The following is a 13,292-nucleotide window of genomic DNA, read 5'->3' as shown; positions in this document are numbered from 1 at the left end:
CTGATGGGCACTTAGGCTGTTTCCAGATCTTAGCTATGGTAAATTGTGCTGCTATGAACATAGGGGTGCATATATCCTTTCTGATTGGTGTTTCTGTTTTCTTGGGATATATTCCTAGAAGTGGGATCACTGGGTCAAATGGGAGTTCCATTTTTAGTTTTTTGAGGAAACTCCATACTGTTCTCCACAGGAGCTTTTTATTTTGATGTAGTCCCATTTGTTTATTTTCTCCTTAGTTTCCCTTGCCTTAGGAGATATACTGGTAAACATATTGCTATGAGAGATGTCTGAGATGGAGTTTTCTCAAAACATTAAATATGGAACTGCCATTTGACCAGTGATCCCACTTCTAGGAATATATTCTAAGAAACCTGAAATACCAATCAGAAAGAATGTATGCACCCTATGTTCATAGCAGCACAATTTACAATAGCTAAGATCTGGAAACAGTCCAAATGCCCATCAGTATATGAGTAGAAAAAAAGCTGTGGGACATTTACACTATGTAGCTGTAAAAAAGAAGGATTGCTTACTATTTGAGACAGCATGGAGGGATCTGGAGTGTATTGGAACTTATATACATATATGCATAGCCCATGGACAGTGTGGTGAAGGGATCAGGGCAGGTGCAGGGAGAGAGGGGATCAGGGCAGGTGCAGGGAGAGGGGATCAGGGCAGGTGCTGGGGGAGGGGGGAGCGGGGAGGGCGGGGGGGGGGGGGGGGTTGGGAACCGGGGGGGGGGGGGCAATGAGGGGAAAAAAGAGGGACATCTGTAATAATTTCAACAATAAAGATAAATTAAAAAAATAAAGTCACTTAAGATTGGCTAGGGTGTAGGGAAATGGATTAATACTGTCCATAGCTTATCCAATCAAGAGCCCACAAGTGATTTCTTCTAATCTACTGTCTTGGCATTATTGGTCCTTAAATTGTAGCTAAAATACCTCAGGCAAGGCTGTGTTTCTTCCTCTTTTCCCCCTTTGCTTCTTTCCTCATTTCAATGAAGTTATATAATTTTACAAAAGAAAGAAGCAAGCAAATAATAAACTACTTTCCTCCCCTGCATTCATTCCCTCTTCTTCCTTTCCAATGAAATTTTACTCATGTTATTCTGTGTGGACATACTATTCTGTGTCCTGCTCTCCCCCTTAACCTTCTAAACTTGATTACCCGTTTTGACATAGTGCACACACTTATAATCTCCCACAATGGGATTAGAGCGTAATTTCATTTCCTTAGCCATCCCCTGGGTATTGGGCATCTGGATTCTCTCTGTTTGCATCACAGGACCTCGGCAGTGTGTCAGTGCTCCCCTGGGAGTAGGCCTCCTGGCATGCGGCCCAGGCAGTTTTTCATTTAGCCAAAACACATTGGTGCTAATTAATTTTGTTGCCTGTTGCATTATTTTCTTGGGAGTGTGCACATAAAAGAGAAATGACCGGTGCAAAGGCTGAGAAGGATTTTTGAAAGACTTTTGAAACTTTTGCCAGAGGACAATCTAGAAAACTTGAAACCAGCCCTCAGTTGATTCATCTCAGGATAAGATAGATCATAATAGATCATGTCAGAAAATCCAGGGAGACTCGTCTCTCAAGAAGGCCTTTCTGAAAAAAGTAATTCAAATCATTACCTTTTTGTTTTACTTAAGCAACAGAAATTCATTTTCTAACAGTTCTGGGGGCTGGAAGTCTAAGATCAAAGGGCCGGCAGGATTGGTTTCTGGTGAAGCCTCTCTCCTCAGCTTGCAGTTGGAGCCTCAAAAAATTACTTTTTAAACCTGTTGTAAAGACCTTAATTTTATTTAAAAATTTTTGCTTTTCAACTAAAATGTCAGACTTTTAGGTTCTTTTTGTTTGAGTGTTTGATGCCTGACTTCTTTTGTGACAAATGGAACCAGTCAAATTTTGCAATTCTTTGGTGTGATTTTTTCTTAACTGATGAATTTTTGTTACCCTTTGGCTGTTTTTTTTAAAAATTAAAATTTTATTATAGAAATTAAAAGTAACACAAAAAGAAGAAATAGAAAAATGAAGCCCCATGTACCAATCACCGAACTTCATAACATGAACTTTCTGCTGTTTTTCCTTATCTTTCTCCCTAGATGCTTACTTCCTCCCCCCACCTCATGGTATATTAAAGCAAATCCTGGGTATTATATAGTTTCACCCACAAATACTTCAGTGTATGTCATGTTTTTTTAAATGACCACAGTGTAGATGAGAAAGTAAATGGGGTAAAATGTTATCAATAAATAAATCTGGATAGAAAGAGTACAAGTGTTTTTTATACTACTTATTTTTGCAAATTTTCTGTAAGTTTGAAATTTTTCTAAATAAAAAGTAAAAGCAAACAAACAAACAAAATCACTATAATATCATCACACCTGATAATCCAGGAACAGATTTTTCTTATTTTCTATAAGTCATGCTCATGGAAAGAAATTAAGGGAAAACCCCAAAAATATTTAAAAAGAACATAAAAATTACGCATATTTCTAACACCCAGACTTAATAACTATTAAATGATTATGTATTTTTCTAGGCTATTTAAACAGACACAAATACACACATAGACACACAAACAAACATATGCACGTTATATAAAAAGTCAAATAGTAGTAATGATTCCCATCCTCCCATTCCCTCCAGACCCATCCCCTGAAGTGCTTGCCCTTGCTTGCTCTCTTGTATCTGATAGCAGGCTGTCTCATGGAAAAATGCCAGCTGCAGCTCTGTTTTAAGTACAATATCTTTCTGATTTACCACAGCTGTTAAGATGAAAGGGAATCATATTTTGCTTTTCTTTCCCCCCTCAGGAGTGTTTTTCATTTTGTGTTTGATCTTAAAAATACTTTGTGGGCAGTGAATATTCCAGATTGACTTATTCATTATTCACTTTAAGTCCTTTGAGCATGTCTTCCTAGACCTAGACGATAGAGGCTGGGCAGCAAAAGCTACATTTCCAGACTCCCTTGCAGCTACGGTTCTGTACATGGTGAGTGGGAGACTTGGAAAGTTGATGTAAATAGGACCAAGCACAATGGCAGAGAAGTTTGGTTCCTCTGGCTACAATGTAGGCTCCAGTGTTTGGTTCCCTGTGTCATGGGTGCTAAGTGTAAGGCAGGTGAAGTAGTGAAGTTTCTGTCAGAGCAAATCCATGGAGGGATTAAGTATTTCTCCTGGCTGCATTGTTCCTGATTATGTAGCATGCAAGCTTGATCTTCAGAAGTTTAGAAGCATCTTAATGCCCTATAACAAATCCTTTACTGCTTAAACTAGTTAGAGTGGATTCTATTGTCTCCAACTAAGAAACTCTATAGGAGAAATCATTGAACTCTATGCTACTTCTTGAGTATCTATAAAAAAATCCCTCTAAACTTCAATCATCTATGGTTTTAATGATTTTCTATATTTTTCCTATGCTTCTGAAGGTGACACTTTTACATCAATTATTTTATTTGGCAAATAACAATAGTTAGTAATTATGGCAGGTAATATTATATCCTCTTTATATAAGAAACCGAGACAAAGAATGATTAAGTACCTTACCCAAAGACGTTAGTGTATCTGTTATATTGCTTAGAATCCCACTTTTGGTTTTCCACTATTTCATATACCCAGCCTGTTCATGAATAAATAAAACAGATAAAAGATAGTTCCTGAGACCAAATATAGTTCTAGCAAAACTTTATAGGAGTGGCAACTGACCTAACAGGGTTATTCTTACCCAACTTTGTATGCTTTTCTGTTTAAAATTTTATTACATGGTTATTATTTAAAATTCTTTATTTTCTAATATAATTTGGTGCTTAATGTATAAAATTTTGGAAGTATAGACAATTCTAAAGAAGCCAAAGTCTCTGTTTATAATTTGAATGTTTTTAGAGGTCAGGTAGAAACAAAACATTTAAAGAAAATTGGGAGATTTTAAGCAATAACCACATCTTTGGGTTAATGTTAAGAAGAATAGCCACATTTTTCCAAAATCATTTCCTGATGCTTTTGTCAGGGATCAAGTCTTATACTGACCCTGAAGGTTATTCTTGGGCTTTGCTCTCTTACCTGTTTTCACTATACTCATAAGCATTTGCCCATCATGTGCTGGGAGCTCAGTCCTAGTTAATTGTTTTCATTAATTCTAGCCTCCTACTCTAGTTAGTTATCCAGCTAGCTAGTGTCTAAATTTCAGAGGGAGGCAGCTGGTGACATATCTCCATAGCTCACTGCTCCCTCCAATCCAGCTCTTGATATAAGTAGGTACCCCTACCTCCACTCCAAACTCCATTCTTGTGTAGGATTCATGGGAGGGCGGGGATGTGCTGGTCATTCCAGCAGATGAGAAAGTCCCCTTAACTCTATTTGATGCCTTGGTTGTACCTCCAAACCCTAAATACACTTTCATGCTGGTTCTGCCCCCCCGCCCCCCCCGCCCCCCAATTTGGCCTTCTTCTATTAATTCTCCACTTCTCATACCACTGGCTGAGCAGTTTCCCTTAAGGCTAAAACACTTCTCCCTATCTTTGAAATGAAATGCAACTTGGTTCTCCTGACTAATTCTACCCTGTACCTATAGTATCTCTGACCCTTACCTCACTCCTTGTACAATAGCGAAGTTCTCATTCAACCCCGAGTATTCTTTCATGACCTGGGACAGGAAATCCGGGGTCTCCTGGAGACCAGTGATCTCACTACAATAACTTTCTTCCATCTACCCAAATTCCACCCATCTTTGGGAGATGCCTTTGTCCCCAACAGACTCCTAAAATGACCAGCTGTGTTAGACCAATGCAGGCTACCTCCTCCAGTGATTAACCAGCACTCCTTACTGATGTTCTCATATTCTTCTATCACTGGTAAGTTTGAATGCAGATGAGCAGAGGGAAACTCTGGCTCCATGCAGAACTAGCCCACAGTTTATATTATTTTAGCCAGGCCAAAAGGAGAAATAACATTGACCTTAAATACAACTGTTGTAGACAGAGGTAGAGCAGCCCTGATTTCCCCAAAATTGAAACTAATGCAATTATACAACTCTTAATGATCATAGGGACTTTCAGGGGGACAGTGTTATATGCTAATTGTTACCTCTGAACTACCAACATAAATTTTTAAAGTCTTCTAGGAAATGTTTTCATTTGAATGAAAGTCCTTTATAACTGTACAATTCATTTTTCTTTTCCAAAGAAAAGTAAATAGTTTCCCGTTGCCAGACGACTCTGAAGAATCTTGCCAGAGAATCTAAAGGAAACTCTCCTGACCTATTTTATTATTATTTTTAATTAAAAAATATTTTTATTGATTTCAGAGAGGAAAGGAGAGGGAGAGAGAGATAGAAACATCAATGATGAGAGAGAATCATTAATTGGCTGCCCCCTGCACGCCCCACACTGGGGATGAAGCCTGAAACCCGGGCATGTGCCTGACCAGGAATGGAACCGTGACCTCCTGGTTCATAGGTCGACACTCAACCACTGAGCCACGCCGGCCAAGCAACCTGGCCTATTTTATACAAGAGAAAAACAAACCCTGGTTTGTTGAAGCCACTGTTTTTCGGATTTCTACAACTAACAGATAATACTAGTAGATTGAGAGAAAATGGCTATTATCTAAAACTAAAATCCAGAAAGACTCAGAAAACAAGGTTTATACTTCTCCCCAAAAAGATTTGGAGAAATAGAGTATTATCAGAACTTTCTTCTGAGGGGAGAAAGAGGAAACTAGTTGGTGGGGAGAATGCTACAAGAGCAGGTGTGGATCTCTGAGGAAGGCCCAGGCTTGTTCCCTGAGCTGCCAACACTCAGGGAAGGAGATGACATTAAGACTTGTGCTAATTTCCTGTTACTGCTGGAACAGATTACCACAAACCTAGTGGCTTAAGGCAACATAAAGATATTATCTTGCCCTAGCCGGTTTTGCTCAGTGGATAGAGCATCGGCCTGCAGACTGAAGGGTCCCAGGTTCAATTCCAGTCAAGGGCACATGCCTGAGTTGCAGGCTTGATCCCCAGTAGGGGGCGTGCAGGAGGCAGCCGATCAATGATTCTCTCTCATCATTGATGTTTCCATCTCTCTCTCCCTCTCCTTTCCTCTCTGAAATCAATAAAAAAATATATATTTTTAAAAAGATATAATCTTATAGTTCTGGAGGTCAGAGGTCCAAAGAGGGTCTGACTGGGCTAAAATAAGGTGTTCACAGGGCTGGTTCCTTCTGGAAACTCAGGAGAATTGGTCTTCTTGCCTGTTCCAGCTTCTATAGGGTGTCCCAAAATTCACGCAAGATTCGCAATTCAATTCAATTGCAAATCTTGTGTGAATTTTGGGACACCCTATAGAAGCTGCCTGCTTTTCTTGCCTCATGGTCCCCTTCCCTATCCAAAGGCAGCAATGGCCAGTGGAGCTGTTCTCACAATGCATCACTCTGACACTGATTCTTCTGCTTCTCTCTTCTACTTTTAAGGAGACTTGTGATTACATTGGGCCCACCGGGATCATTCAGACTCATTTTCCTATCTCAAGGTCAGCTAATTAGCAACTTTAATTCCACCTGCAGCCTTAATTTACCCTCGTGGTATAACGTATCATCACAGGCTCTAGAGATTGGAATATGGGCATCTTCAGGGAACCTTATTCGGCCTTCCACAAATGCCTATGCAGGTTTAGAGGCATGTGCCCCGTTTTTCTTCTGGTGTCTTGGAAGCTTGTTAGCCTTCTTGAATTCTTCATACCTGCATGGGAGGCAGCGGTCAAGTAGACGTGGCAGTGTAGGGTGCCAGGAGGGAGGTAGTTCCCAGGCCCCAGTGCCCCCTCTCATGAGAGAGCTGGCAGGCCTGGGAGGGGTGATGCAGCTGAGGAAATCACTGTGGATCCCATGTGTGGGGACCTTCTGGGGACGCAATTAATGCCTCAGAGAATGCTAGCATGGAGGCATATTAATTATTGGGGGACAAGATAAGAATGTTCTCAGAGATGTCAACAGTAGCTGCCCATATATGAGGAACCCTGCCCCTTTTACACTACAAAAAACCTTCCTGAGAGGGGAAAGGAATGAACCTCTGAAGTCAGACCGCCAGAAATTTAAATTGATTCAGAAAACTGTGCACTCCCCTTCAGTGCTCACAGCCCATGGGTAAGGAGGTGGGGCAATGATTCGGGGCTGCAGTTTATTCTGGCATGGGTACACTATGAGAGGCCTAGAGAGCAGGGCCCACCGTAAATCCATTGCCATGCTCTGATTCAGAAACCTTTGAAGTTACTGGGAAAAATCCCAAGTTGACTAAGATGAAGTTTCTGTCACAAGGCTGAATGGGAATTTGAGATAGAAACTAGTTTATCACAGAAAAGTAATGCGAGTTCATATTTCATACCTTTGATTTTGTGCTGAGAGCTATCCCAGCTACATGTAAATGAGGACAATGATGCTGAGTCTCCCTTTCTGACAAGAATAATGGGAGAGAATGCTTTATTTGCAAGCACTTGGTGAAATGAAGCTCAGTGTAACCGGTGTGTGTTGTCTGTGATGGGCCCCCTTGCTCCCTTCCAGATCACTACATGATGGGTGAGCTGCACAGTGAAATCAATGCTGGGAACGATAAGTATGTGACATTTTGCATCGCTAATAGCTATTTCCACATAACTATGCTGACACATAAAAACCAAGCCATCAATCTTTCAGCTTTAAAAAAAACAGGCCGAGTAAAATGTTACATATGAACCTTCACTCAGCTCTGTGCCTTGCTCATAGGTGTGACCAGGGTGGGAACAGCAGGCTGGCCTGGCTAGGGGAGCAGATGCCTCACCGGGGCTTTCCTGTGTGAAACCTTCTCTTCATCTGAGTCATGCTTCCATGTGGCGCCCTCTATTGTCTTTTCATCCAAATGAACAACTGTCATATCAATTGATAGGTTACTTTAAAAATCATGGAAAGGCAGCCCTTTGGAGGAAGGCGGTCAGAGGAAGAAGTTATCGGCAGCTATAAAGTTTGAGGCCTCACCCAGACACAATTGCTATGTTTGACCTTGGCTTAAGAGCAGCAACTGAGAAGAGAACAAAAGAAGAGACATGAACAGCAAACCTGACCGTGGTGATCCTAGTGCTCTGACGAATCCAACCACAGAAGCACACGGCTCTTCTTTTAATGAAAGGGAACACATTAGTCAATTCACTGTCATCTAAACTACCTGAGAAACTACGGCCAGACTGGGACAGGCTTCCGCTGGTCCTGGAGATCTGGGTGCTGACACCACAGAGGCAGAGTGTGGAGCCGCTGGGCAAGTGCCTGATCTCTCTTCTTCAGCAAAGCTATATCACCAGGGCTCACACCGTGACCTGGGCCCTGAGTTCTTGGGTTTATTATGGAGAACGTTATTGTCATCAGTGGGCTTGTCATTAAAATCAGAATGATAAATAAACAAGTTTGACAAGTGAAAAAATAATTACAATATCAGTAATAATATTAACTAATATTTATTGTGTGCTTACTATGTGCTAGGCACCACGCTAAAGTACTTTACATACATTATCTCATTTTTTTTAATAAGAGAAAGTTTATTTAGAAAGTCACAGAGGTAGAAGAAGTGAGCCCAGAAGAAATGGGCTCAGGAAACAACTGACAGAGGCAAAAGAAGGGCCCCTGGAGCTTAGGAGAAAGAGAGGCAAGGAAAACACGCCTGGGGAAGAGGGTAGGGAAAGGCATGGGTGTGCTAGACAGAGAGGGAGAGGGAGAGGGAGAGGGAGAAGGAGAGGGAGAGGGAGAGGGAAAGAGAGAGAGAGAGACCCATACATTATCTTATTTAATCCACATAAGAGCTCTGAGGGAAAAGAATGATTATTATCCCCATTTTGGAGACAAAGAAGCTGGGGCTTAGCAAGGCCAGCGTTCCTGGTCTATAGTCACCCAACTTATAAGTGACCAACCCAGGGCTTGAACCTAGGTTTCTCTGGTTAGAGCCTGACATCTCAGCTGTATGCCATTCAACCCCTTTAACTTCCCATGGGCAGGCTTCCACTGCTGGAGGGAACGTGGTATGGCATTTGGGGGGTGGAGGGCCAGGCTAATGCCTTGTGAGAGCTCTCTTGAAACCACACTGTCTCACCCCAGCAACTGGTAGGGGACCAATGACTGAGAGCTTATTCTCCACAGGCACAAGGATAAATCTGGCTTCAGGAAGCCTTTGGGGCAAGGACGGGTGCAGATTCTGGACTCCTGGGGCCCTGAAAGGGCTCACATAGGGCTTAGCTTATGGGGTGGGGGTGGTGGGTGGGAAAGGAATACGGAGCTCAGTAATACTGCCTTATATAAGCCAAACTGTGACTTTTTTCAGTTTATATTGTCCATGGACTGTGACAACAGAAGCATTTTCTCAAGGAGAAAGGTACCTAGAGCAATATTAATTTCAGATACAGCTCAGTGGAGTTATGCAGTCCCCTCCCAACAATTTGAGGTGGTTCTTTATCCTCCGGGAATCTAAGTGTGGCATCACGGTCACATGCTGCATGAAAACAGGTGCACTGGTGCAGGAGGAGGGCTAACCTTCTAGGCGCCACATGACAGCAGCAGTAAAAGTAGAAGACCACACACCTTATGGCTTCCATAAATAGGAGGGGACACATTCACCTACGGTTTTGAACGTGTAAAGTTCTTCCCCTGTCAAGGTGTTGGGCAACACTGGTGACATCCTGCCTTTGAGACTCTTCACTCTAGTGGTGGCCAAGATGATGTCCTGACACTCTGCACACTGTCCCTGGGCCAGGCTGTCCGCAATGCTCAGGGCGGCCATGTCAGTAGGAAAGAAAAGAAAAAAAGAAAAAAGAAAAAAAAAGAGAGGGGGGTGGGTGGAGGGTAAGTGATTGGTTTAAAGCCTGGTTCCGTCTCTGGGCTGCTGGGTCAGATAGAACAGAAGAAGAGAACAAAAGAAGAGACATGAACAGCAAATCTGACCATGGCGACCCCAGCTTCAGAAACCTTTGAAGTTACTGGGAAAAATCCCAAGTTGACTAAGATGAAGTTTCTGTCACAAGGCTGAATGGGAATTTGAGATAGAAACTAGTTTATCACAGAAAAGTAATGCGAGTTCATATTTCATACCTTTGATTTTGTGCTGAGAGCTATCCCAGCTACATGTAAATGAGGACAATGATGCTGAGTCTCCCTTTCTGACAAGAATAATGGGAGAGAATGCTTTATTTGCAAGCACTTGGTGAAATGAAGCTCAGTGTAACCGGTGTGTGTTGTCTGTGATGGGCCCCCTTGCTCCCTTCCAGATCACTACATGATGGGTGAGCTGCACAGTGAAATCAATGCTGGGAACGATAAGTATGTGACATTTTGCATCGCTAATAGCTATTTCCACATAACTATGCTGACACATAAAAACCAAGCCATCAATCTTTCAGCTTTAAAAAAAACAGGCCGAGTAAAATGTTACATATGAACCTTCACTCAGCTCTGTGCCTTGCTCATAGGTGTGACCAGGGTGGGAACAGCAGGCTGGCCTGGCTAGGGGAGCAGATGCCTCACCGGGGCTTTCCTGTGTGAAACCTTCTCTTCATCTGAGTCATGCTTCCATGTGGCGCCCTCTATTGTCTTTTCATCCAAATGAACAACTGTCATATCAATTGATAGGTTACTTTAAAAATCATGGAAAGGCAGCCCTTTGGAGGAAGGCGGTCAGAGGAAGAAGTTATCGGCAGCTATAAAGTTTGAGGCCTCACCCAGACACAATTGCTATGTTTGACCTTGGCTTAAGAGCAGCAACTGAGAAGAGAACAAAAGAAGAGACATGAACAGCAAACCTGACCGTGGTGATCCTAGTGCTCTGACGAATCCAACCACAGAAGCACACGGCTCTTCTTTTAATGTTAAAGGGAACATTAGTCAATTCACTGTCATCTAAACTACCTGAGAAACTACGGCCAGACTGGGACAGGCTTCCGCTGGTCCTGGAGATCTGGGTGCTGACACCACAGAGGCAGAGTGTGGAGCCGCTGGGCAAGTGCCTGATCTCTCTTCTTCAGCAAAGCTATATCACCAGGGCTCACACCGTGACCTGGGCCCTGAGTTCTTGGGTTTATTATGGAGAACGTTATTGTCATCAGTGGGCTTGTCATTAAAATCAGAATGATAAATAAACAAGTTTGACAAGTGAAAAAATAATTACAATATCAGTAATAATATTAACTAATATTTATTGTGTGCTTACTATGTGCTAGGCACCACGCTAAAGTACTTTACATACATTATCTCATTTTTTTTAATAAGAGAAAGTTTATTTAGAAAGTCACAGAGGTAGAAGAAGTGAGCCCAGAAGAAATGGGCTCAGGAAACAACTGACAGAGGCAAAAGAAGGGCCCCTGGAGCTTAGGAGAAAGAGAGGCAAGGAAAACACGCCTGGGGAAGAGGGTAGGGAAAGGCATGGGTGTGCTAGACAGAGAGGGAGAGGGAGAGGGAGAGGGAGAGGGAGAAGGAGAGGGAGAGGGAGAGGGAAAGAGAGAGAGAGAGACCCATACATTATCTTATTTAATCCACATAAGAGCTCTGAGGGAAAAGAATGATTATTATCCCCATTTTGGAGACAAAGAAGCTGGGGCTTAGCAAGGCCAGCGTTCCTGGTCTATAGTCACCCAACTTATAAGTGACCAACCCAGGGCTTGAACCTAGGTTTCTCTGGTTAGAGCCTGACATCTCAGCTGTATGCCATTCAACCCCTTTAACTTCCCATGGGCAGGCTTCCACTGCTGGAGGGAACGTGGTATGGCATTTGGGGGGTGGAGGGCCAGGCTAATGCCTTGTGAGAGCTCTCTTGAAACCACACTGTCTCACCCCAGCAACTGGTAGGGGACCAATGACTGAGAGCTTATTCTCCACAGGCACAAGGATAAATCTGGCTTCAGGAAGCCTTTGGGGCAAGGACGGGTGCAGATTCTGGACTCCTGGGGCCCTGAAAGGGCTCACATAGGGCTTAGCTTATGGGGTGGGGGTGGTGGGTGGGAAAGGAATACGGAGCTCAGTAATACTGCCTTATATAAGCCAAACTGTGACTTTTTTCAGTTTATATTGTCCATGGACTGTGACAACAGAAGCATTTTCTCAAGGAGAAAGGTACCTAGAGCAATATTAATTTCAGATACAGCTCAGTGGAGTTATGCAGTCCCCTCCCAACAATTTGAGGTGGTTCTTTATCCTCCGGGAATCTAAGTGTGGCATCACGGTCACATGCTGCATGAAAACAGGTGCACTGGTGCAGGAGGAGGGCTAACCTTCTAGGCGCCACATGACAGCAGCAGTAAAAGTAGAAGACCACACACCTTATGGCTTCCATAAATAGGAGGGGACACATTCACCTACGGTTTTGAACGTGTAAAGTTCTTCCCCTGTCAAGGTGTTGGGCAACACTGGTGACATCCTGCCTTTGAGACTCTTCACTCTAGTGGTGGCCAAGATGATGTCCTGACACTCTGCACACTGTCCCTGGGCCAGGCTGTCCGCAATGCTCAGGGCGGCCATGTCAGTAGGAAAGAAAAGAAAAAAAGAAAAAAGAAAAAAAAAGAGAGGGGGGTGGGTGGAGGGTAAGTGATTGGTTTAAAGCCTGGTTCCGTCTCTGGGCTGCTGGGTCAGATAGAACAGAAGAAGAGAACAAAAGAAGAGACATGAACAGCAAATCTGACCATGGCGACCCCAGCGCTCTGACGAATCCAACCACAGAAGCACACGGCTCTTCTTTTTTTACTTTTAAAGGGAACATTAGTCAACGCACTGCCATATAAAACAGTGCAGCTAAGTTCCAGGCGTCTGGCATGTCTATTATTCCTCCTTCCTCAGAGGCAAGGAGTTGGGAGCAGTCCCTCATCCCTGTGGGAGAATGTGGATCCCAGGAGCTCTCTGGATCCTCCCTGGACGGGCCTTCTCCTTCCATTTCAGGAGTGCAGTATGTTCTCTGTGACAGTGCTGCCTCCGCCGCTGATGACGAAGCTCCGGGAGTTGGACACGACCAGAGCTGGGGACATCTCTTCAGGGTCCTCTGCCTCTGGCTGGCGGTCTCCACCCACAGGCCCTTGCAGGCCTGTCTCCTGGGCGGTCAGTTCTGAGTCCGGCTCCCCGCACTGCAGCGGGAGTAACGCCTGGTGCCTGGTCAGCGTGTCGTTGCTTTTCTGGGACTCCAGGGAGTTCTGGTGCGAGGAATTCCTGTGAGCCGCGGCACTCTTCTGAGGCTCGTCAAAGCTCAGCGAGAAGGTGACGGTGCCGCTGCCGAAGATGACCTGCTTGCATCTGGGCTGCTGCTGCGGCTGCAGGGCCGAG

The 13,292-nt window shown here is 43.7% G+C and overlaps 1 protein-coding gene across 1 annotated transcript in view; it reads right to left on the bottom strand.

Annotated features, from left to right (window-relative positions):
* Window positions 1-11,314: 11,314 nt before the first annotated feature.
* The window catches only part of CASR (calcium-sensing receptor), a 93,008-nt gene continuing 91,030 nt past the window's right edge, over window positions 11,315-13,292 (bottom strand). Inside the window, exon 8 of the mRNA XM_014546948.1 lies at window positions 11,315-13,291. Within this exon, the coding sequence (XP_014402434.1) occupies window positions 12,911-13,291 (381 nt within the window). The 3' untranslated portion in view covers window positions 11,315-12,910. The remainder of the gene's footprint in view (window position 13,292) is intronic.

The sequence above is a fragment of the Myotis brandtii genome, unplaced genomic scaffold, assembly GCF_000412655.1.
Source record: "Myotis brandtii unplaced genomic scaffold, ASM41265v1 scaffold46, whole genome shotgun sequence".
Classification (NCBI taxonomy): Eukaryota; Metazoa; Chordata; class Mammalia; order Chiroptera; family Vespertilionidae; genus Myotis; species Myotis brandtii.
This window is presented reverse-complemented; position numbering and strand designations above follow the sequence as displayed.